Source organism: Paramisgurnus dabryanus, chromosome 1 (genome assembly GCF_030506205.2).
Source record: "Paramisgurnus dabryanus chromosome 1, PD_genome_1.1, whole genome shotgun sequence".
Taxonomy (NCBI): Eukaryota; Metazoa; Chordata; class Actinopteri; order Cypriniformes; family Cobitidae; genus Paramisgurnus; species Paramisgurnus dabryanus.
The window spans coordinates 39,711,286-39,738,172 of record NC_133337.1 but is presented as its reverse complement, the minus strand read 5'-3'; the positions used below and the strand labels follow the sequence as shown (position 1 = coordinate 39,738,172).

Sequence of the window (26,887 nt, the reverse complement as noted above, 5' to 3'; positions counted from 1 at the left end):
TATAATTTTGAAGAGAACAGACTGGGAGAGTTTGTAGAGTAGAGCGATGCATTAAGCTTTTTTTTCCTCTTACACAGTTTCATTCATCAGTGTCACACACACACAGGGTTTATCAATTTAAATGCACTGAAGCATGCTGTTGTCTCCAACCTCCTGTGGCACTCAATAGGAGAATGTGTGTATATTAGCTATGGAAATTCATGCTGCAATGTTTTCTAACATTGTCCAGTCTGTGGGACAATAATAACACAAAGGAGAAAGTGTTTTCTGAAAGTGATATTTTTTGTTTTTTTTTTAAAAATAACAAAAATAACACGGACAGCCTGGGGCTAGTTGTCACAAGGGCTGAATTGAAGATTTTAAATGAAATGTCTGCTTGCACAATCGCCTGTTTTCTGCAGTGATTTTGTATGTTAGTTTACTTTTACAATTAAATTCTGTTGGAAATCAACAAAAATAATTTTGGAAAAGCCTAAAGATTTTTTTGTGAGAAATTATCACATGACCATAACACAAAAACAAGAATATAAATCTATATGAGATTTTCACAGAAGATTCTTGTGTATAATTACTACAATGGCAAATATTGAAAATAAAAATAAAGCCACAGAATAAAATTCTGACTGTAAAATAATAAAAACTCTGAAAGTAAAAACTGAAGCCCTGGTTTCATGTTTGCACCTGCTTTTCTCTGCTACATTTCAGACATTTTGTAAAGACTCCTGTGCGAATAATTTTACTTGATTTATGGCTTCTCTAACATCATCTTTGTAGTTTTAATAGTACTGTATTGCTATGTCCCATAACTAAAATATTTAAACTCAATGACAATTACCAATATAGAAACTAAACTTTGTTCTTTAATGCTTTCAATATTCATAAAAACTTTTTAAGAGTCGACTGAAATAACAGAATGTTCATCAGCCGACAGCTAAAAACTGAGCCAAATATTTCTAAAGTCATAGCGCCCTCTCGTGTCAAACTAAATTATTTCATATAATGTCTTGAACATGCATGCACATTGACCAAAACAGGGAAAAAGACATTGAGAATGTTTTTTTTTTCTTTTTTGAAACATTTACTTCCTTGTATTACAAAAAATACTTTCTTCCCATGCACTGTCGGAAAAAAATAGTAAAAAAAATGGCCCTAGCTTTCACTGGGACAGCTATCTTTGCACTTATATATTTAATCTTTAGAACCTCAGAGGTATTGGTTCCGAATATACACATACTGTATGGTACCTAAATTCTACATATTATGATCTTTTCAAAGGGTACTGCGACAGCTTGGGACCACTTTGACCATGACAGTGCAGTGAAAAAAATTTTACATGCCAAAAAATTTTCAAAGCACACTGCTTCCTACATTTTACATTTATGCCTCTGACAGACACCTCAAATTGACTGACTGAGTGCATTAAAGCAATACATTTCATCCGTGTGTCTTCTGGGAATCAAACCCCTGACCTTTGCGTTGCTAACTCAAAGCTCTACATCATGAAAGGAATCATCACGAGTGTAACTCTTTGATTTGTGAATGTGCTGATGCAGAAAGCTGATGGTGAGTCTGACAGAGATGAGACACAGACTGAATGTCTGTCCTGAACCCGTTCAGCATCATGTGAAGTGTGACAGTTCACAGACATACTGAGGGTCCATCTGAAATTCACAATCTCATTAAAAACTTGAATTTCTATTTCAGGTAGACTTCCAGGTGATCAATCACTTTGTCACGTTGACTTTTGTCTGTGTTATTTTACCTTTCGTCTCATTTTAGACCTTTCAGGTTGAATTCTAATTAAAGCTCTTCTGAAAGATGAGAGAAAAATGTCTTATTGTTAAGCTACAACAATCTCCATCATGTCTTGGCTTTTTTAAATAAAACATCACAGTACCCAGTATTAAGATTATAGTTTTTAAAACAATGAATCTGGATGCATTGTGTTTGTGAATTTGTTGCTGAGTTGGTAGTCTCTCTGGTTCAAGTCACACACCGAGGATGAACAGATACCGTGAATGCACTGTCAATTGCTTTTAAGCGTAATTCAGTTTTTTTTTTCAATAAAATAAAGTTACTCATTTTAAATATACAATGTTGTTTTATCTTATGTACACAAAGATATAATGATCACTTAAATTATACATTTTCAATAGGTTAGCACCATATTATTTATGCAACCAATCGTGCAAGAGCGTGGGTGGGATTTCAGTTTTAATTGGTTGGAACTTTGATCCATTAATGAGTTCATGAATTTTGTAGGAGACTGCCCCAGCCTAGAATGATTGACAGCTCTCAGCTAACACATCTCATATGAACTTAAGACTATTTCCATGTAATGCATGTATTATAAATGAAGGGTTATTCCTGTCCACATCTGTGCACAAACATATCGATTAAAAAGAAAATAGGAGGGGAAGGAAAAACATATGGTCCATCTGTCTGCCTGTGGTGTGTTTATACAGTAACTGTGATTGTATTTGTTTATTGAAATTAACTACTGTAAATGTTTAGTGATTGTCAGGACCCGTCTGAATCATGTGTTAAATTAGATCTAGTCTTTATGTTCGGGGTCCTGGCAGTACCATGTTTTATGTGGGAAATGCGTGGTTTTAGTATTGAATTATTCTGACCACGTATTTCCCAGGTCTCGTCACTTTTCCCCCGATCCCTTACTCATGATTCTTTTCAGGTGTGTGTCATTAAGTTTTCCCTATTTAAAGTCCTTGTGTTTGGTGTCTTGTACTGGTCCGTTTTGTCCTGTCAGTGTGAGTATTTGAAGTCTGTTTAGTTTAGCCTAAGTCCCGTTGCTTGTTATTGTTTTTTGTAGTTTAGTCTAGTTAGTATAGTCCTGTGTAAATCCTGTCTTTTGTTCAGTTTATTGTTTGTTATTTGCCCCATCGTGGGTTTTGTTTTCTAGTTTTATATTTAATAAAGTGTTAAGTGTTCATATACGTCTGCGCTTGGGTTCGTCTCTAAAAATCCTCACAGTGATGGTTCATTGCTTTTGCAATTTTTGTCACTAGTTTGTTTTTGGTTTCTATAGTCATGTTTGATGGAGTCACCCAGCATTCATTTCTATTTGTTTGCAGATAATATTTTCTACACTCCTTAAAATTGAGGTTTACCCTGTGGACACAAACTATACAAATAATTATAGATAATTTCCATTATGTCAGTACATTAAGAAACACCTTCATCCTACAGAGAAACATCTTACTGTATTCATGTCATATCTTGCCTAAGGAACCTGCATTTCGGCAAGTTTATCAGGTTCCCACACCTTACAAATCAAAGTTTAAACTATGATCATAATTGTTATCGGGACATCCGTCTATCTGTGATCAGTCATAAAATTGGTTTTGCTAAAAAAAAATGTTTAGCTAAAAATGCATTAAAAAGTCTGTATTAGTGCACTGTTTATTTACTGTTTTATACAATACCGTATTTTAAAAGTCAAGAAATCAATCTTATTGCATCAAAGCAAGCTAACAAAATATAACCATAGACATAAAGCCCGTGATTATCCAACCCATAATATAAAATCTTTATAAATAAAGGTAGTTAATAGGTAATAGGTTTACTGTTTGTGATCAATTTTGTTTGATAAATAGAATAAAATAACAGATATATGACAAACAAATAATATTTGAAACGTAAATCATTTTTTTCCAGGAAATCTCTTAGAAGATGCTGCAGGCGGTCAGAAGTGAAACCAGCAGTATTATCAAGCTTCCACACAGACCTCGAGCTCCAGACATTTGTTTTCTTTCTGAGACCGATGTTTCTGTGAATGAAGGACACCACATGGTAAAGTTGCAAAACATAAAAAACCTTTAACTTAACACAACCATCACATTTCTTCAATTGTGTACCTGAGATCGTTTCAGACAAGACCAGAGGACCCATGGATATGGAAGCACTGTCATGGAAGTCCAGAGACCTGCCTTCTCTCTGACGGCATCCAGGGTAACAATGCTTAGGGTGGATTATCAGAAATTAAAATTGAGAAAATACAAGAGCCATTCAATATCATAACAGAAACTATTTCCTCATGCTATCAGATCTAAAGGCCAACAAAGACCCACCCAGTACTGATGCATGTGCCTTTTATTTAACTGTAGTAGGTGGGGCTTTTAAAATGTTATTTATATATTTTGTTTAGTATACGAGGCGGGGTCATGCCCATTCATACTGAGGAGGCACGTGCCCTCTCTGATTTTTGAGCCTTGTGGATTTTGCATGCAACCTTAAAATCAATGAATCATCTATTCATCTGCTACATGCTTTTATAGGCAAAATATTTTCATTTCTTCACTTCTTCAAGGTTTTCGCCGTTTAAATCACATACTTCATTCTGGATGCAATGAACTTAATTATTTTATTAATTATATTACAAACCCAGACTCAGTCTCAGGCACATTTATAATTATCCTATAATGATAAAAATCTATCTACTCTTTTATAAAATTCCCATAAAACCTTGACAGTCTCATAGATCAAGTTGTTTCTTATTTGAGTAATATGATGTCACATTGCTTATGCCCCGCCCATGACTGCTGACAGACTATGCTGTATAAGTGAGTTGCACACTGTTCGCTATTGCCTCTACGCCAAAGAAACTGTGGCAACAAAAATGTCTCATAAGAAACTGAGGTGTTTTGTAGTTGGATGTAAGAGTAAGATAATTGTCTTTATTTACTTCTCACACCTGAGATGCTTTGGAATGGTTATACACAGGGGATCAGGTAAAAATTGATTTGGGTCATTTCGGTTTGGGAACATTTCTTTGTAGCCAAAAAGACCACTAATGTCAACTTAATTAATGTAGAAGTGTTACACTTAGTCACAAAACTCTTCCCTACGGCTAATGTCAGAATCCTGGCTTCATATCCCATCTACCTAGCCTATTTATTTCTATCCTGGCTCCGTCATCAGTGCAGTGCACCATGGGATTTTCCTAGTCCACATACATCCCCAGCACCACATTGCAAACCTATCAGAGTTCTCCCTACTTTTCATTTTAAAATATTTAAAACTCCTTGCGAGTTATAAGAGAGTTTGTAAACTCACCGCTGAGCAGTTACTGCTGGCCAGAAGACAAAGATGAACAGCACAGTGCAGGTAAATCTTAGTGGTGTTGGCAGTAAAGGTAAACATGCTGAAGGAGAAACGGCTGGATGTTGAAACACCATTCTGAAGCAGCTCCACTGTCACGTCATTCGTATTAGGACACCTGAGATTATTTGAAAACATATTGACTTGTTAGGTGCTTTGTGCTGTATAAGTTGACCTAATTTAGTGGTACGATTTGAATTTTTTTGAAAAAGCATTAAATAATGTGCAAAATTTGAAAAAGCTGTAAATTGAGGTTTTGGCAGAAAACGATTTGTGTGCTGTACATTTTGAAGTCGAGTAGGAAAGCGTCTAAAATATTCTGGAAGCTCTGAGACGGTATGTAAGACTGTTCTCACGTGTCTTGTGACTTCATGATATATACGAGACTCGTGAGAACCAATGATGGTGTTGCGTACTAAGTCGCCATTTTTATTTGTGTGTTCACATTCAAACACGACATATCGGTCACTAAATGTGCTTGAAATATGAACTGGTTTCTCTTTAAATGACATATTAACCCACCCAGTGGTGGATTCATTTTTGTGATAATTTATGGTCTTAAAAAATGCCATTACAAAGCTAGGAAGAGCCAGGCTAAATCTTAATGTTTTGGGCCGAAAAAAGGAAGTCATATACACCTAGTATGACATTAACTCTTTTCCCACCAGCATTTAAAAAAAAGTTGCCAGCCAGTGGCTTTTATTGTTGGGTAAAAGCGCTACCTGGTGGATAATAGCAGAAATACAGATTGCCGGAAAAACTTGTCATTATCAGGGAAGCATTTTCTCTGAGTTGACGAGTTAACCGATCAATGGCAGAGAAAGAGTTAATAATTGGTGCTGTTCATGAGCGGCACAACTGAGTTTACTTTAATATTTTGCATGCAAATTTTAATCCATTACAACAAACTATTTTTTTTGAAAAGTAGGGGTGCAACGGATCTTAAAACTCACGGTTTTGATCACATTACGGATTTTGAGGCACGGATTTTTGGGATCAGCAAAAAAAAAGTATGGGAAAATTCTAATCACAAATCAATAAATTACAAACATTTATGAAAAAAAGAACAAGGTTGCACATTAAGTAAAGTCTAAAATCATTAGTTATAGAAATAAAATGAATAATAATACTGCATTTATTGTATTAATTAAATGTAATTATTATTTTTTTTAAAGCTTCAGAAGTGATTTTCTCTTTGTCTCGGGTTGTTTGATTAACATTAATGACACAGACGTAAGTAGGTCAATTGAGCTTACTGTCTCTTTAAGACCTAATACTGTATGCACAGACTGCATATCTCTCCGTTTGTGCACTACCGAGTCCCCTTACACACACACAGACAGAGGGCGAATTACGGTGCAGCATAAACAGTCTCCACATAAAATTGTTACGTTGTTTTTCATTGCTCTATTAGCCAAATGTATTTTAATTTACTACAGTATGAGAGAGAGAGTAGCGCACCTCTCTGAAGTTTAAACATCAAGAGTTCTGATCTTTGAAGGATGATACGTCTGACTCGATCTTGACCGGACGCATTCAACCGCACGTTTGTGCGTAATGTAAACTGATCACTTTAACGCCGTTTTGCAGTTAAACTGTTTAAAATCACTTGAATGTTAACATTTGCAAACCTTTGAAACACTTACAAATGATAAACTTTCCCTATTTAAATTTGCGTATTAATCCGCAAATCACACGCGAGCCGAACCGTGGGTCGGATCAGCTGCGATCCGTTACAGCACTATTGAAAAGGTAGTTAGTCTGAAAGAATGTAGTTTTCATATTTCGAACCCTTTAAGCAGTAATAATAATGCAGTGACAGTAATGTATTCATTTGTGACAAGAGTATGCAGAAAACCATTGACACTTAGTGGCTGTTGTTGGTAAAAACACATTTTGTAATAATTTTATGTATAAAATTTACTTCATTGCATTATTTTTTATTCATTACGATAATTAATATTTTCCATGTAAAACATTGAAGTATCTTTTTTAAAACAAGACCAAGATTGGGCTTCAAGACCAAAAAAATGCTAGCTATATAAATTGATATTAGAGTACATTATGAGGCAACTCTTATTATTACTAATTACTATACTATTATATACTAATCATTAATTACTGTAAATCTACCAATACCTTATATTAATAATAGCCTTAATGATATTGTTTGTATTTTTTCAAAGAAATGTTTGTCTCTTACTCTCCGGTGATGAGATCCCAGCCCAGACTGTAATCTGGATCATTCACAGGTGTAGCCCAACATCGGTCAATCACTGTGGCAAACTGTCGACTGTCAACCCCATCAACACGAACCTCAACAAATATCTGCTGGTTGAGTTCTACATTCACACTTCCATTGAAGGGTTGAGTGAACCCAACATCATAATATGGGATCATTCGAACCTGATACCTCCCTTCACCAGCAGGAAAGGTCCTGTGAACAATGCTGTTGAGTAACAGAAAGAAAGTTGTTGTTGTTGAAGGTTTTATAGAATATTACCACATATTTACTAAATACCATCAACTACATTTTTACAGCATAATGAATTAGCTGAGATGGAATCAGAACACTAAAAATAACCTCTCCAGTGGGTTGATTTCCATATTCATGGACAGTGTTTGGCTTAAAGAGTAAATGCAGCTGAAAGATAGCTTCAGATTTCTCTCTCTGGTAATGAGCCCTTTAGCTGAATCTGATGCCCCCAGAATAAAGTTCTCATAGATGTAATGAGTGCCATTGGCCTACAGACAACAAACACAATATTACATTATTTTAGATTAATTAGAATTTCTTTATATCGTTAATAGTAACTGAAGCAGCATTGAAAACTGCTAAAACCAAAACAAATTAGTCAGGAATTTATTCAATTATAGTCGTTTTTCAGGCCAATTGTGGTTTGAGACATGAGTATATGTGGATACTGAGTCTTACCACAAGAGTTGTACCACAGATGTGTTCATTGTTATCAAAACTAAACTCCACTCGGCCATTCTGGATGATTCCTCTGCAGCTGGGATCATTGAGGTGCAGGTCATGAGCTGAAAAACCAGCTTCAAAGAGTTGACAGCGGGATATAGATATAGATCCTGTACTGCTTTCACAGGTTTGAGATATACCTGACAGAAAAAAGAAACAGATTGTTAGCATTAGGGGGAAAAGAGAAAAAAATGACTGAAAATTTTATATTCATTTGGAGACATGATACAAACCAAAAGAGTCAGATCTGGGATTGTCCTCATTGCAGAAACAGCCGTAAACACCATTCTTCTCTCCACACCATTCATCTTTAGTACAATTGAGCTTAGAACAACAGTCTCCCACATCTTAAAGGAGAACCACAGGATGAATTAAATATCTAATGCATTTATTCAACACATTAACGGTTTTGCATGATGCAGTATCCTCATTTATAGATTTAAGTATTAGTCCAAGAAGACTGCAAAATTAGCCAGCACAACATGAAACCTATAGAGTAGATCCTTTAATTCTGCATCGACTAGCAGAATCATCATTTCGATCTCTAATATAGTGTCCTAACTGGCAGCAGTCTAGTACTACAATGTAATGTTGAGCATTGTTGACTTACCACAGCATGGACTAGAGCGCCATTCTGGGATCTGTATGCCCAAGACAACACAAGCCGCCTCATAACCCTGAACAGATGAACGCAACATGCCATTCTCTGGTGTGTAGAGACACAGGTCATACACACAGGAGTAGTAGTACGGTGCAGGGTCAACATAAAGATGGCATTGCTGGAATGGTCCAGTTTTGTTGGTTATAATAGTGCAGAGATCAGAATACTCCTTTTTGAATGGACAATCATCAGGATTAGCGGTCTGATCACTGGCACCACATCTAAAAAGGACACAGCAATCAAGATAAGCAAAGGTAAGTCCAGCATTTGCTATGCTAGCTTGGTACAAGTTTTTTTAACTGGCTCTGTTTCAAGGCAGACACTAAGTGATGATACACAACTGGTAAAAAATATTACTAACAATACAGTATTGAAGTATTGAAATCTTAAGATTGATTGACTGTTGGCTTCACATTGTCCCTTGAACTGCATTGGTTTTATGATCTTTACAGTCAACAATTGACAGAAACAAACAAGGATGCAGGAATGTCTTGCAATCCTTCCAAGGTGGCATCTGGCTAATTTGTATTTATCATTGTTGTTTCACTGTTATCCACATGATAATAGATCTGGTCCCTATTTCTGGGTCAAGAACCAACAGCAAGTCCCACACTTCTTACCCTGGTGTACTGGTGTCTGATATCCAGCTGTTGCCAAAGTCATTATCATTAGGTGCAAGGTCACCGTTGGGTGATGCGATATCATCTGCCGGGTCTCCATTGTAATTGCCACACATACCACATATAGATCCTTGGAAACTTTGACTTAATCTGACTAGAAGGGTGCTATGGCCATCAAAATGGACCAGAAGTTTGTTGAATGCATTCACAACCACAAATCCCTGCTCTTCATATACCGCTACCAGATCATGGACTTGAGAAGCTGAGTCAGAGTAGTTCCCTTTAACCTGGAAGGGAAGTTAGACAATTGAGAAAAAAGAAAGAAAATTAGGACAAATGTATTTGTATCAACAATCTAAGATGTAACTCACTTTGACTTGTTTGGTCTGTTCAATAGTTATTTGCGTCTGTTGTCCATGGTGAGACAACCAAACATCCACTACTGACACAAATGACACTGCCATGTTTCCACGGTGCCTGTTTGTGGCCACCACACGGAACTCCAGATCTTCATCAGTAATGTTACCACAGGTCTGGGCAATCTCATATGAACATGTTCCCTGGTAAGAAATTATACAATGCACATTTTTTTCTCAATTTTTTTTGTCTTTGGCACTTTCAATAGTATTAGGTCATCAGGTAGCTAGGATGTAGAAAGTTGTAATCTTTGCACTATTGGTAGATTTATGTCAGTCAGTTAATACCTGAAAGTGGGCGATAGCTCCATCAAAGGTGATGTAGTGAGGGTCACCCCACACGGAACATGTGGACATTTCACCATAGCAGCCACGATGTCCATTTCTGACTGTACACTCCATAGTCAATGGGCAAGATGATGCAGAACAACGCAGGTCATTTGGGCCAAAACACTCACAACGTTGAGAACATTCTGAATTCCAGAACTCTTCACCCATCTATCAAAAACATCAATGATTAACTTTGTCCAAAATGGAGGAAAAATGTATTCACTAAGAATAAACAATTATGTCATTAGTCCATTAACCTAGACAAAATATATATATTTTTTAAATGAAGTTGTTTAAATACAGTAATCATTAGGTACCAAGCACAATTGTAAAACCATCTTTTTATCACTCACATCATAGTAGAATCCGTCATACAAGCAGCCACATTGCTCTACAGGTACACAGAGTCCTGAGCTCCTCACAAATCCATCATTACAGAAACAACCCTCTGAACATGTGTGTTCACAACTAGCATCAACGCTGCTGGCACACGTATGACCACAGTCTGTGCCACACAACTCATAGTGACTGTTCTCTAACTGACACGGCATGACTGTCAATAAAACAAACAAAATGCATAAAAACGCATAGTTATTAAGAAAAAAATAGTAACACATATTTTAAGAAAAAATGACAGAAATTAAATAAAAATTGAGACTAACTGGTGGTTTTCCTTATATCTGCCCACTTCCAGTCACTTACCACAGGATGCACTTTCTCTCCAAGGGAAGACAACAGCATTGGCAGATTGACAAGCCCTCACATAGGTTTCAATAGAGTGACACAAGACATCATTACTGTATCCAGAGAGGCACACGTCAAATGAACAGTCATTAAAGTATGCTTGTGAATCTACAACGGCATGGCAGAAGCTAAATGGGCCCTGGTTGTCCCTGATGCTCTCACACAGACTTTGAGCAATGGTCTGATCTTGGCACAATGGTCCATCTCCAGATCCATGACTGCATGACACTTCATCCTCAACCCTCCATTCTGCACCAAACTGATCTGCTGATGGTGCCAAAGAACCTGAAGGAGTCATGAAGTCATCTTCTGTATGACCATTAAAGTTGCCACAGAGTCCACAGGTAACTCCTCTGTAGTCTGCAGGTACAATGATGTTTACTGCCCAGAAGCCGTAAGTCACACTGAAACCAAAGTCGGTTGAAACAACTGTTTGTGATCCAGTGGAGTAGACAGATACCCTGCCAGAGTCAAGTAGGATTGGAAGGTTCCTGATCTCTCCATCAACCTGATTGAAAGTGAATTCAACAGTTTGCTTATAATAGTTGGATAATATTGTCATTTATTTGGTATTACAATAAATGAGACTTACTTACCTGAACAAAAGAATAACCATTCATGTCCTGTGACATGTGTACCAGATGCTCAGAAACATTGACAAAAACCTCAACGGTCACTGAAACTGGGAGTCCCTGCCAAGCCTCATTTCTTGCATCTACCTGGAAGACCGGAAGCCCACGAGTGTCATTACATACTGTGGCCAGCACATATGTGCATGTGCCTTGAAAATCAAAGTAGGTTCCATCAAAAGACATATAATGTGGGTCTCCTGAAGCAGAACAGCTAGCATGTGGATTGGGATGACAGCCGTACTCTCCATCCACCACACGACAGACTTCTTGTTCACTGCAAGATGATGGTGTGCATTGCACATTTCCAGTAATTCCATTACAAACACACAAAGACTGACACTCTTCACCATGCCAGAACTGCTCTCCAGGCTGCCGATAACGTCCAGCATAGTGGCAACCACAACCTGTTGGAGGCACACACTGATCTCCATTCAGAACAAGTCCATCGTTACACTGACATCCCTCCTGGCACTGCAGAGTACACTGGAAGGGAAATGAGAGACTAGGGCAGGATGCAGGACAGGACGTGCCACACAATTCATAATGGGTATTTGGTGGACATGTGGATTCTGGAATAACAAAGCATAATTACAAAAAAGGAGAATGGGGAAACATGTTCAGCAATTTGCAGCTCAATGAAAAGGAATTAAATAAACAATATTCAGTTTTAAGTTTCCAAATCTCATAAGTTACCAGATACTAACCACAGTAGGTAAGGTTTCTCCACTCTCCAACTGTGATGCCATTCTGTTGGCAGAGCAGTGTGTATCCCCGCAGGGCCTCACATAGAGCCTCCCTGGCACCGCTTGTCTGCTCCAACATTTGAGTGCAACTTTGTATGCGTTGTGTTGGGTCTAGTGTTCTGCTGCACTCAGAAAATGGTCCATCAGGCATCACCATGATGCTGCAGTGCTCACTGAACTCACTCCTGTTCTGATAGTATCCTTGTTCCCAAATGTCATCTGTGTCCTCACAGTGGGCTGATAGGGACCCATCACGCCAACTGTCTGCAAATGTCTGGGTGTCGTTCTGTAGGACACCATCTGGGCTGTAAAACTCATCGTTAATGTCTTCGTTGAAGTTTCCACATAGACCTCCGAGCGTACCACTGTAAGTGCTTGGTGCTGTGATTTGGACAATGTGTGGCCAGTCAGCACTGATGGTCACCCCAAAGTTTGTTTCAAGAACAAATCCCCTCACACTGCTGTGATAGATGCGGATCGGACTGGAACCAACACTGATGGGCAAACCAACCATCTGTCCATCCACCTGTGTATGGGAATGGGGAACAAATGTTGAATGATCTAGCATGTGAATTACTTTGCTTTTAATACAGGAAAAACTTATGAGAAAAAGCATTTTGGCTTACCTGTACATTGCTACCTTCTCCCATTTCTATGAGGACCTGAGTTCCTTCTGTCTCAAACTTTAGGAACCTAACAAAACCTTGAAGCCCTCTAGGCACTTTCTCCACTGTCAAAGCAAAGGATGGCAGTTGGGATGGTGCCATAACCCTTGCAAGGGTCAGTCCACAAGCTCCAGGATATCTGAAAGTTTGTCCATCAAAGGTGTAATATGAACCCAGGCCTTCAACTGAACAAGTAGCATAGCTGGTGGGTTTGCAGCCTCTCACACCGTTATTAACCTCACACACCTCTGCTGGACCACACTGATGCTGAGAGCAGATCATTGTCATGCTACTGCAAACACATTGCCTGCCACAGTCCTCATCCAACACTACTGACTGTCCCTCAGCGTAATAGAATCCCTCAAAGGTGCATCCACAGGCTGCTTGAGGTACACATGTACCAGCACTGAGAATGTACCCATCATCACAGATACAGCTCTCCTGACTGGGCAATAGACAGTTCATTGGAGCAGAGGGATCACTGCAGGTGGCAGGGCAGCTTGTTCCTTGGGCCTCAAAGTGGCTGTGCTCAATAGGGCAATTAATCTCTGGAATGGGAATGTGTAAGTAAGAACAAGCAACAATCTCTGATCTTTCTCCAACTGTAGCACAGTGATTTAAGATAAATGCAAATTGTCTTACCACAAAATCCCTGTTGTCTCCACTGGCCTAGTTGTACCCCCTGTTGTTGGCATTGAGCAGCATACACATTGAGAGCCTGACACAGAATTGGTTGGTATCCTCCTCCTAGGCAAAGATCGTAGACACAGTTTTCTATGTACGTCTGTGGTGCAAACACAGAGTGGCAGGCAGCAAAAGGACCAAAAACATCTCCTAGGATCCCACAGTGGTTTGCATCACTGTAAACACTCATGTCATCTGTATTACAATTAGCACAAGCCAGACCTGCGCACCTGACATTATGACATTCAGGGTCTGTGTCTCCCTCTACCTGCCACGAGTTGGCAAAGTCCACATCTGAGCTCAGTATCTCTCCAGAAGGAGAACGGAAATCATCTTTAGGATGCAGGTTAAAGTTTCCACACAGACCACATGTTGCATTCTGGTATTCATAAGGCACTGATATGGTGACCCAGCTGTATGCATCATATGCAACAACTAAACCAAAGTCTGTGCTGATGACCAAGGTGAAACCTGACTGATAGACATGGATGGAGCCATTGTTCAGTGTGAATGGCGTTGCTCTTAAGGTCCCATTAACCTGGACAATGTTGACACAAAAGAATTAAGGATCATGAAAAGATGTCAAAATTTCATACAGTAACAATAATACAGTGACAATATACTGTAATACTGACCTTTGCCTCATAATAGTGATCTTTAATCAGTTCAATTTCTTGATCATACACAAACACTCTGACCATCCGCGTCCATGACACACGTGTACTACCTCGATGATCATTTTTGCCCTCAATGCGATAATATTGCAAATCATTTCCACAAGCCTAAACAATGATACAAGTTCAGAATCATTAGTGAATTACAAATTAGTATACAATATAAATACATAGACACGTTTGTTTGAAAAAATCTAACCTCAGAGAGAACATAAGTGCAAGTTCCCTGAAAGTGAAAAATCTGATTGTCAAAGGTGTAGTAGTGAGGATCTCCAGAGATGGTGCAGGTTTGTCTTGGAATGTTCTGACAAGAGTATTGGAAAGCTGCTGCACGGCATGCTTGGGAATAAGTGCAGGGTTCCAGGCTGCACTGGAGTCCACTGCTGGTACAGGTGCATCTCTCCTGACAGGTGGCATCACTCCAGAAAGAATCTCCTAATTGCACTGATAAACCTAAAACAAAGACTTACTGTATTATGTATATAAACACCAAATATCATTTTTCAAGCACTAGAAGAGAACCAGCATAGATCAACAAGAGTTTTAAAATTAATCCAAGCTGGTTCATGCTCCTTTGTTGTTCAGCATCCAAAACTCCTCACATGGTAGCTTCACCATGTCAAAAATTTGCATGTCAACTGTTAATATCGAATATGCACTGGGAAAACTGGGAAAATAAAATTACCATTGAACTGACAGCCCTGTGGTCCATAATCTGTTCTGAAGGCCCATCTGCCTGTTACATTGACATTGCTGCTGTATGATAAGCCTGTGAAGTCAGTCTGGAGTGATCCAGTAATTGAGAAATAATAGCTGGAGTCGATATTTTCATAACCGGCCTAATGGTAAGAAAAAGATCAAGATGCCTACTTAGTCATTTAGTTACAGATAATACAATTACATTAGATTTTCTTTTACTAGATTTTCATAATGTGCATACCTGTACATATTGCGCTGATGGAGCAATTTTACCATAGTTCATTAAAACAAATGAGAGATGGCCATTTGAAATCAAAACCACTTGGAAAGATGTTTCCTGTGAGCATATAAGCAGTTTATCAATATTGAAAAGTTTAGTCATCGTTTTGCTATTTAAATTTTTTTATTGGACATAGGTAAACTGAGTTTCTTACAGTTCCTGAATATGGATAATATGCCACTCTGTCCCAGGTTGCAACAAAGACCCATGAAGCAGAAAAGCTCAGATCAGGGAAGTATTGGTTTATGTCTTGTGTAGCTTGTATGAGGACATCGCCAGAGGTGTACTGCTGATATGAGATCACACCATTACCACGGTTATCAATATCAATCCAGAATGGAGCGATGATGTCTTTGCCACCATGACCTGGGAAGCTGTATGGGGAGTAGCTGCCCGATGGTCCATCAAAAGTCAAGTGTCCATTGTTGTTGACCTGAGAAACATGGATTTATTATAATGGACAGAATCTTTAAAAAGTCAAATCTGAACAGATTTGTAAAGAATTAATTTTATATAAAAGGTTTACTTACATAAATGTGGCTGTATGTGTGTCCAAAAAATATAAACGGTTGCAGGAGGTAGATGACTGCAGAACTTCCATCATCAGAGCGTTCATTTACTGTGTCTCCAGAACCAAACGGATAAAATGGGACTGAAATAAAACAATGGATATAATAGGATAAGGCCATCATCTATATGTACTACAAGAACAATAATATTAAATTGCACACTGTTTCTAAAATCAAACCCAAATCATAAATTGGGATCTGAAAAGTTTTGCAACCACAGATTTCACACACAGTTTTATTCAATTTTACACTCAGTCACTCCTCGTGCAATTCAATAATACAGTCCTCCAGACTGTAACCCAACAGAGGATACAGCAAATACCTGTGCCAGTGGTTTCTCTTATTGAAGTTGTGTCTGGTACAACGGTCGTATCAGTAAAGGTCCAAACATCTAAAAAAAGTAAACAAACATTATATAAAGAACTAAACTTTTAAAGTTTCAATACTGACATAAACACCATTTGTCAATCTAGTAATACAGTCCTCCAGACTGTAACCCAACAGAGGATACAGCACATACCTGTGCCAGTGGTTTCTCTTAATGAAGTCGTGTCTGGTACAACGGTCGTATCAGTAAAGCTCCAACCATCTAAAGAAAGTAAACAAACATTATATAAAGAACTAAACTTTTAAAGTTTCAATACTGACGTAAACACCATTTGTCCATTTAATACAACAGTCATCCAGACTGTAACCCAACAGAGGATACAGCACATACCTGTGCCAGTGGTTTCTCTTATTGAAGTCGTGTCTGGTACAACGGTCGTATCAATAAAGGTCCAACCATCTAAAAAAAGTGAACAAACATTAAATAAAGAACTAATAAAGAAAGAACTTTTAAAGTTTCGATACTGACATAAACACCATTTGTCAATTTAGTAATACAGTCCTCCAGACTGTAACCCAACAGAGGATACACCATGTACCTGTGCCAGTGGTTTCTCTTAATGAAGTCGTGTCTGGTACAACGGTCGTATCAGTAAAGCTCCAACCATCTAAAGAAAGTAAACAAACATTATATAAAGAACTAAACATTTAAAGTTTCAATACTGACGTAAACACCATTTGTCCATTTAATACAACAGTCCTCCAGACTGTAACCCAACAGGGGATACAGCACATACCTGTGCCAGTGGTTTCTCTTATTGAAGTCGTGTCTGGTACAACGGTCGTATCAATAAAGGTCCAACCATCTAAAAAAGTGAACAAACATTAAAAAAAGAACTACTAAAGTAAGAACATGAAAGGTTTTGACACTGATGTAAACACCATTTGCCAATTCAGTAATACAGTCCTTCAGACTGTAATCCAACAGATGATACAGTACATACCAGTGGTAGTGGTTTCTCTTATTGAAGTTGTGTCTGGCACAACAGTAGTATGAGTAATGTTCTGAACATCTAAAAGAAATGAACAAAAATTAAATAAAGAACTAATGTAAACTAAAACTAAGGCTTTGACACTGACATAAAAACACCAATTTTCAGAGAGTTCGAGCGCAAATATTTCCGCCATTAATATCTGTGCGGCTTGTGTCATAATCCTTAAATGGATTGTATCAAAAAACAATAAAGTTTTTTATTACTCATTTTTGAATTTGTTGATAAATAAAAAAATAGTCATGTTTGATTACAAAAATGTATCACCATAGCAGCCACGATGTCCATTTCTGACTGTACACTCCATAGTCGGTGGGCAAGAGTATGCAGAACAACGCAGATCATTCGGGCCAAAACACTCACAACGTTGAGAACATTCTGAACTCAAGAACTGTTCACCAATCTATTAAAAACATTATAATTATTACATTTTAAGTTTGAAAAAAAGGGGTTAACCATTAAGTGCCATAATGATGTCACGAACTTTTGTTCTTTAAAGAAGCACAACATGTAGTGAACACAGAAATCAACTACCAAGTACTCCATATGTCAAAGTACCATTGCGATACCATATTTTACACTTGACATACTGTCCGTACTTTCACTACTTCTCTATATGATGGAATGTATTTAGATTTAAAATACTGAAGCTTACATTAACATAAAAGCAATGTTTAAATACTCACATCATAGTAGAATCCATCATACAAGCAGCCGCATTGCTCTACAGGTACACAGAGTCCTGAGCTCCTCACAAATCCATCATTACAGAAACAACCCTCTGAACATGTGTGTTCACAACTAGCATCAACGCTGCTGGCACACATATGACCACAGTCTGTGCCGCACAACTCATAGTGACTGTTCTCTAACTGACACGACATGGCTGTCAATGAAACAAATAAAATATATGTATCAAAAAGATGAGCAAAATATAAAGATAGCAAAGTACTATACCATCAAATTATTTCTTAGTGGTAAAATTAAAGTGAGAGAAATCCCTTAAACATGCAACACATTTTAAAGTAAATGATGGATTAAATAAACTGGTATTTTCCCACTTTCAGTCACTTACCACAGGATGAACTTTCTCTCCAGGGGAAGACAACAGCATTGGCAGATTGACAAGCCCTCATATAGGATTCCAAAGAGTGGCACAAGACATCATTACTGTTTCCAGAGAGGCACACATCAAATGAACAGTCATTAAAGTATGCTTGTGGATCAACAACGGCATGGCAGAAGCTAAATGGGCCCTGATTGTCCTTGATGATCTCACACAGACTTTGAGCAATAGTTTGATCTTGGCACAATGGACCATCTCCAGGTCCATCGCTGCATTGCACTTCATCCTCAACCCTCCATTCAGCCCCAAACTGATCTGCTGATGGTGCCAAAGAACCCGAAGGAGTCATGAAGTCATCTTCTGTATGACCATTAAAGTTGCCACAGAGTCCACACGTAACTCCTCTGTAGTCTGCAGGTACAATGATGTTTACTGCCCAGAAGCCGTAAGTCACACTGAAACCAAAGTCGGTTGAAACAACTATTTGTGATCCAGTGGAATAGACCGATACCCTGCCAGAGTCAAGTAGGATGGGAAGGTTCCTGATCTCTCCATCAACCTGATTGAAAGTGAATCCAACAGTTTGTTTATACCAGTTGGACAAAAATGTCTTACTTTGGTACTCAAGCAAATAACATTGAACAAGACTTGCTTACCTGAACAGAAGAATAACCATTCATGTCCTGTGACATGTGTACCAGATGCTCAGAAACATTGACAAAAACCTCAACGGTCACTGAAACTGAGAGTCCCTGCCAAGCCTCATTTCTTGCATCAGCCTGGAAGTGTGGAAGACTGCGATTGTTATTACATACTGTGGCCAGAACATATCTGCATGTGCCCTGAAAATCAAAGTAGGTTCCATCAAAAGATATATAATGGGGGTCTCCTGAAGCAGAACAGCTACCATGTGGATTGGGATGGCAGCCATACTGTCCATCCACCACACGACAGACTTCTTGTTCACTGCAAGATGATGGTGTGCATTGGACATTTCCAGTAATCCCATTACAAACACACAGAGACTGACACTCTTCACCCTGCCAGAACTGCTCTCCAGGCTGCCGATAACACCCAGCATAGTGGCAACCACATCCTGTTGGAGGCACACACTGATCTCCATTCAGAACAAGTCCATCGTTACACTGGCATCCCTCCTGGCACTGCAGAGTGCACTGGAAGGGAAATGAGAGACTAGGGCAGGATGCAGGACAGGATGTGCCACACAATTCATAATGGGTATTTAGTGGACAGATGGGATCTGGAATATCAAAGCATAATTACAAAAAGAAAAATAGAGCAACATGATCAGCACTTTGCAGCTCAATGAAAAGGAATATATGTAACTATATTTAAATTATATAATTATATTTTAAGTCTCCAAATCTCACAAGTTACAAGACACTAACCACAGTAGGTAAGGTTTCTCCACTCTCCAACTGTGATGCCATTTTGTTGGCAGAGCAGTGTGTATCCCTGCAGGGCCTCACATAGAGCCTCCCTGGCACCTCTTGTGTGCTCCAACATCTGAATGCAATCTTGTATGCGTTGTGAAGGGTCTAGTGTTCTGCTGCACTCAGCAAATGGTCCATCAGGCATGGTCATGATACTGCAGTGCTCACTGAACTGACTGTTGATCTGATATTGTCCTGGTTCCCAAATGTTAGTTGTGTCTTCACAGTGGGCTGATAGGGACCCATCACGCCAGCTGTCTGCAAATGTCTGGGTGTCGTTCAGTAGAACACCATCTCGGCTGTAAAACTCATCGTTAATGTTTTCATTGAAGTTTCCACATAGACCTCCGAGTGTACCACTGTAAGTGCTTGGTGCTGTGATTCGGACAATGTTTGGCCAGTCAGCTCTGACAGTCACCCCAAAGTTTGTTTCAAGAACAAAACCCCTAACACTGCTGTGATAGATGCGTATCTGACTGGAACCAACACTGATGGGCAACTCAAGCACCTGTCCATCCACCTGTATCTCAGAATAAATAACAAAAGTTAAATGATCTAGCATATACATGATTTTCATGCTGGTTAAGTTGTTTTTTAATACAGGAATACAGAAATTAGAAAAAACATTCTGGCTTACCTGCACATTGCTCCCTCCACCCATTTCTATGGAGACCTGAGTTCCATCTGCCTCAAACTTCAGGAACCTAGCAAAATCTTGAGGAACTCTAGGCACTTTTTCCACTGTCACAGCAAAGTATGGTAGTTGGGATGGCCCCATCACCCTTGCAAGAGTCAGTCCACAAGCTCCGGGATATCTGAAGGTTTGCCCATCAAATGTGTGATATGAACCTTGGCCTTCAACTGAACAAGTAGCATAGCTGGTGGGTCTGCAGCCTCTCTGACCATTATGAACTTCACACACCTCTGCTGGACCACATTGATGCTGATTGCAGATCATTGTCATGCTACTGCAAACACATTGCCTGCCACAGTCCTCATCCAACACTACTGACTGTCCCTCAGCGTAATAGAATCCCTCAAAGGTACATCCACAGGCTGCTTCAGGTACACATGTACCAGCACTGAGAATGTACCCATCGTCACAGATACAGCTCTCCTGACTGGGCAATGGACAGTTCATTGGAGCAGTGGGATCACTGCAGGTGGCTGGGCAGCTTGTTCCTTGGGCCTCAAAATGACTGTGCTCAATAGGGCATTGAATCTCTGAAAAATGCAACAATATCATGCAACAATATCAGATCTTTCAGCTGCCACATTTTAAGTAATTATTTTCAAGCAAATTGAATGTTCTTACCACAAAATCCCTGTTGTCTCCACTGGCCTAGTTGTACCTCCTGTTGTTGGCATTGAGCAGCATACACATTGAGAGCCTGACACAGAATTGGTTGGTATCCTCCTCCTAGGCAAAGATCGTAGACACAGTTTTCTATGTACGTCTGTGGTGCAATCACAGAATGGCAGGCAGCAAAAGGACCAAAAACATCTCCTAGGATCCCGCAGTGATTTACATCACTGTAAACACTCATGTCATCTGTATTACAATTAGCACAAGCCAGACCTGTGCACCTGACATTATGACATTCAAGGTCTGTGTCTCCGTCTACTTTCCAAGAGTTGGCAAAGTCCACATCTGAGCTCAGTATCTCTCCAGAAGGAGAACGGAAATCATCTTCAGGATGCAGGTTAAAGTTTCCACACAGACCACATGTTGCATTCTGGTATTCAAAAGGTACAGAGATTGTGACCCAGCTGTATGAATCATATGCAACAACTAAACCAAAGTCTGTGCTGATGACCAAGGTGAAACCTGACTGATAGACCTGGATGGAGCCATTGTTCAGTGTGAATGGTGTTGCTCTAAAGGTACCGTTAACCTGGACAATGTTGAGACAAGAGAATTTAGGAATATGAAAAGATCCTCAATAACACATCACCATTATAACAATGTAGTATTAGTATAAAATAATACCAACCTTTGCCTCATAATAGTGATCTTTAATCAGTTCAATTTCTTGATCATACACAAACACTCTGACCATCCGGGTCCATGACACACGTGTACTACCTCGATGATCATTTTTGCCCTCAATACGATAATATTGCAAATCATTTCCACAAGCCTAAACAATGATACAACATCAGAATCATTAGTGAATTACAAATTAGTATACAATATAAATACATAGACACGTTTGTTTGAAAAAATCTAACCTCAGAGAGAACATAAGTGCAAGTTCCCTGAAAGTGAAAAATCTGATTGTCAAAGGTGTAGTAGTGAGGATCTCCAGAGATGGTGCAGGTTTGTCTTGGAATGTACTGACAAGAGTATTGGAAAATTGCTGCACGACATGCTTGGGAATAAGTGCAGGGTTCCAGGCTGCACTGGAGGCCTCTGCTGGTACAGGTGCATCTCTCCTGACAGGTGGCATCACTCCAAAAAGAATCTCCCATCTGCACTTGTAAACCTGAAACAAAGATTTATGTATTATGGATATTATGACGTAAATTATTTACTAAAAGGCAGCTCTTCAGTTTTACAACCATGGTACAATTTTAGGTAGGTCATTAATAGTTTTATTGCAAATAAAATTACCATTGAACTGACAACTCGGTGGTCCATAATCTGTTCTGAATGCCCATCTGCCTGTTACATTGACATTGCTGCTGTATGTTAAGTTTGTGACTTCATTCTGAATTGAATCCGTTATTGAGAAATGGTGGCTTGAGTCGAAGGTGTCATAACCGGCCTAATGTTAAGACATCTTAGTCAGTTACATGTAGTTACAAATAAATCTTTTATTAATTTGTCATGTTGTGCATACCTGTACACAGTGTAGTGGTGGAGCAATGACACCGTAGTTCATTAAAACAAATGACAGATGACCATTTGAAATCAAAACGGCTTGGAAAGATGTTTCCTGTAAATATATTTGAAAAGATATAAAGAAATTTAATATTAAGAATATAATAGCTTCAAAGCAGGACAATACTAAGATGTATCCAGTTTAGCATCATTTAAAAGATTCATTGGAGAGCGGGGAGCTGAGTTTGCTTTCTTACAGTTCCTGACAATCTGTAGTATGCCACTCTGTCCCAATTTGCAACAAAGACCCATGAAGCAGAAAAGCTCAGATCAGGGAAGTATTGGTTTATGTCTTGTGTAGCTTGTGTCAGGACATCACCCGAAGTGTACTGCTGATATGAGATCACACCAGTCCTACGGTTATCAATATCAGTCCAGAATGGAGCGATGATGTCTTTGTCACTGTAAGCCGGGAAGCCGTACGGAGACCAGCTGGTCCATGGTTCTTCAAAAGTCAAGTGTCCATTGTTGTTGACCTAAAACAGATTTATGTGAGTCAGGACCCTTTTAAAATATGCAAAACACAGCCATGTGAAAACAGAGTTATCCTTTATCATTTTCAAGTCATAATACTTTTGGACATTTATTGGTAAATCGATTTGTAACACACGTTAAAAAGTGACCCTCAGTAACAGACAATAAAGGCAAGATAAACTTAACGGGCCAATTACCGGAGAGCACAATTCCATAAAAGTGCCGATGGGAGTGCTAATATCTGCTGGTTATTAACTAAAAAGGCACAAATTAAATAACACTGGTGCAACAGCTCATTTCTATAATGACCAACGCAATCTACTAATCTTGCGCAAATTAGTTCAGTAGGGTGACCATACGTGCCATTTTTCCGTGACATATCCTGGCCAGGATTTCGGGCACGTCTTCCGGAAGTTGTACGGTATTTGTCGACCGCATATGTCATCGAATTTTATTATTTCAGAAAAGCAAACGTTACATTTCAGCGTAAGAATAAAACTACAATGATACTGAAATGTGAGCACCTCGATGACGTATGTGGTTGTACTGGACAGATGGCACGTATGGTCACCCTATAGTTCAGGGTAGCAATAAATAGGTGTGGTTCTGTCCCTGCACCATGGTTGGGCATTGGGGGGCCGGCCCGCCCTGTGAGTCACTAGTGCCCGCCCTGGACGAGCCTGCGGTCTCCCTTCACCTGTTTACCAGCTCCATGTCCCACAAACCAACAGTCCTTGCTTGTTTGCCCTTTTTTTTATTAATAGGCTACTGTTATCAAAAGTTATTGTAGGGTATATATAACTGCTGAATAAAATAAAAAATGTGTTTGGTCTGATTAAAAAAATATATATTTTAAATGTATTTGATTGGTTTTCGATAGTGAGCGCGGAAATGTTTGGTTGTTTGCTAAGAATAGCACCAGCACTTAACATTAAGACACGATTGAGTGTTGAAGTGAGACTGACACGTTATGGTTCTGCTGTGATCTTTGAACTAAACAACAAAAACAGTCAACATTACGTCTAAAATGTAAATGTTTAGTGAACTGTCATATGAAATCGGTGTCACATTTCAATCGTGATTTGATGCTGCTTTACTGTATCATGTTATTAAAAACTCCACATTTTTACCATAGGATTTTAACTGAGTTAAACCCACTTTGTTAACACACTGTTAACTCAAAAATGAAGGTTTAGAAGAACTTTTGAAGCAGCTGCTGGTGTTTGATTTCTCCTAGTGACTCCTCTCAATTTCCTCCATCAAATAAAATATTTTTTTAAATAAAATGTTCCTCTGGCATTCCAAAAAAAGTGTTACGTCAAAAGTTCCTTTCCCTTGTATCACGCGCTCTCAGATCTCTTGTGCATCTCTCAGCAACAATTGCAGCCATTTCTAGTGCAAAATAGTTTAAGACATGCTTTTATATTGTTAAATAATACAATTGTTAGTAAATTGTGTGGCATGATTTATTTAAATACTCTCCTCCCATACATTTTGCATCTGAAAGGCACATGCCTAGAAATGCAAACAGGTCAGTCACAAAAATAGCAAAAAATTAACTAGACCACACCTTTTCAGTGCTAATTGTGCTTTTAGTTAATCCCCTTTAAAAACGAAGTTTTGCTTAAATCTGGCTCTAATAATCCAAAATTGATTCTCTTATTTAGTAAACTCACATAGATTTTGTCGTATGTGTTTGCAAAAAACTTAAATGGTTGCAGGAGTTGAATCGCTGGTGAGCTTCCATCATCCGAGCGTGGATTCTTCGCATCTCCATTTTCAAATGGATAAAACAGGCTGCCAGTGTTGATGCTACTGCCTAAAAGAAGTAATACAAAAAAAATGAACATTAAGTGTGAAAAAAATCATTTATATGTCAAGGGGATTTTGTATATTATTGCATACATTTTTACTTACACTTGCTAAGCTCATTAAAATAAGATTATTGTCTTGTCATTTATCAAATGGCCTTTTTTCACTGTGCAGTTTGTGAATGTCACATATTTTAAACACAGAAGCATGTATTGACCTGTTTTTTTTTGTACCAAGTGCTTGGACACAAGTATTTAAGTTTCAACATGCATTCCATTTAGGAACTTAATAAACTTTTTTACAGTAAAGCCACAACTAAAAACAGTACAATGCACGTGACAGATTTAATAATGTGTAAAACACTCACCAACCAGTAGCATAGATACATACAATGAGATTAAAACTCTCATTGTGTCAAACTGCACCTACACACACAAACACAGGCACACACAGTATATGAATAATGATACAATGAGTATATGAGTCAAATTTTTTCATTTACCCATCTTATATAGGAAAAACACACATTTATTCTTAAAAAAATATATATACCATTTAATTTAAATCCACCTAAATTAATTTTTAAATATTTTTAAAGCTGATGACAGAAAAAGTAATTTAAAGGCCAGTGTGCTTAAAGTTATGAGGAATAAACTTACCTATGCTGAAATGCTACCGCGGGGTGATTTTCTCTTCACTAGTTAAATCAGGATGAAAGATGCTGAACTGCAGGTTTCACAGGCTCATCTGTACTTTAATTACTACATGGGCGGAGCAAACATCTTTATAGACTCTGAACTATATATTTAAATACTTGAAATAGATTCAGCTTTTCAATTTATAATTAAGTCGATATATTATTACGCATGATTGAGATGCCTGTTCCCACCCACCACAAACACACCTAAACACACCTACAGATGAAAAATAATAATAATAATAATATATCTCATGTATTGTATTAGCTTTTTTTGTTTTCAACCAGGTGAACAGAAACTTAATATACTTTTAAATAAAAATGTAAATGTGCAGCCTTTCGATATCGGACGAATTAAAGTACGAAATAAGTGGTATGCAATACATTACAATAAACTGTCCAAAATATCTAGAATATACACAAATGGATATGTGATATATCTGAGAACAATGTTTAACAAAGTCTTAACTTTTCACTCTACAAGAAATTGTGTATAATGTCTTTTTTTTAATAAAGTATGCATTATACACCAATGTATTTTTTTTACTTTTTTACCTTTTTAATAATAACGTTTGCCTCTCTTCCTCATCATATATATATGGCATGTAAGGCAACTGACGTAAGAATCAGCATCGGACTGTTTAAGATTGAACGCCCTATTATGTAAGATATAATTGACGACGGCCTATACTCTGGTCAATTGAATTATTTGAAAATAATGCACACCCAAGGTGGAAATGTGGCACGGTGCGAAGCGTGGGTGTGCATTATTTTTGAATAATTGAAAGGACCGGACTCAATTATTCTGCTTATACCACAGTTACCACAAACATTGCTTACAATGGTGATTATTTTAAGACATTTGACAGGTTAGGTGTATGTTTTACAGAAAAATAAGCAACAGACTTGGAACATAAAGCATTCAACTGCCCCGTAGTATAAAAAGCAATGAAACACACGTTTAATGTCCATGCACAGGACCTGAGACCGTAAATTCTTATCCCCCTCATTGCAGGGCTGAATGTGAAAAAAACTTTTGGATAATACTATCTATAATATATCTCAGTCCTTGAGTTTTTATCTTTATTTCATTAGATATGGTGCAATAGTTTATAGGTCTAACTTCTATAAATATAAAACAGAGTCAGATCAAATGGATAAGAACTTAAGAGACGGTGTGTAGATTGATGTTATAGATCATGGACCATCCTGGTCAAGTTGTTTTTTTCAGGTTGTTGTGAAACACTGATTTACGTAATAAAAAATTAAAGCAGTGACATTTATCCTATAGCTCTTTGCCTCATGT

At 38.3% G+C, this 26,887-nt stretch overlaps 1 protein-coding gene across 5 annotated transcripts; it reads right to left on the bottom strand.

Moving 5' to 3' along the window:
* Nucleotides 1-3,402: 3,402 nt before the first annotated feature.
* Nucleotides 3,403-25,642, bottom strand: LOC135743115 (alpha-tectorin-like). Of its 5 annotated transcripts, XM_065260668.2 has the most exons (44): nt 25,544-25,642; nt 25,252-25,309; nt 24,749-24,891; nt 22,796-23,074; nt 22,558-22,653; nt 22,329-22,482; nt 21,947-22,200; nt 21,709-21,855; nt 21,030-21,609; nt 20,352-20,938; nt 19,670-20,234; nt 18,917-19,521; nt 18,270-18,819; nt 17,881-18,080; nt 17,462-17,597; nt 17,147-17,215; nt 16,940-17,008; nt 16,742-16,810; nt 16,534-16,602; nt 16,336-16,404; nt 16,138-16,206; nt 15,777-15,898; nt 15,401-15,679; nt 15,208-15,303; nt 14,953-15,106; nt 14,467-14,720; nt 14,229-14,375; nt 13,552-14,131; nt 12,871-13,457; nt 12,206-12,770; nt 11,466-12,070; nt 10,828-11,377; nt 10,479-10,678; nt 10,084-10,293; nt 9,751-9,939; nt 9,380-9,666; nt 8,709-8,980; nt 8,332-8,445; nt 8,054-8,238; nt 7,703-7,863; nt 7,322-7,567; nt 5,074-5,236; nt 3,876-3,978; nt 3,403-3,787 (listed from the first exon to the last, which is right to left on the bottom strand). In XM_065260668.2, the coding sequence occupies exons 2-44, from the start codon at nt 25,292-25,294 to the stop codon at nt 3,684-3,686; spliced, it is 10,926 nt and encodes a 3,641-aa protein (XP_065116740.1). In that variant the 5' UTR covers nt 25,295-25,309; nt 25,544-25,642; the 3' UTR covers nt 3,403-3,683. The 5 variants fall into 5 exon arrangements, with proteins under 5 accessions (XP_065116740.1, XP_065116741.1, XP_065116742.1 ...); XM_065260669.2 differs by lacking the exon at nt 16,742-16,810; XM_065260670.2 differs by lacking the exons at nt 16,336-16,404; nt 16,534-16,602.
* Nucleotides 25,643-26,887: the final 1,245 nt, after the last annotated feature.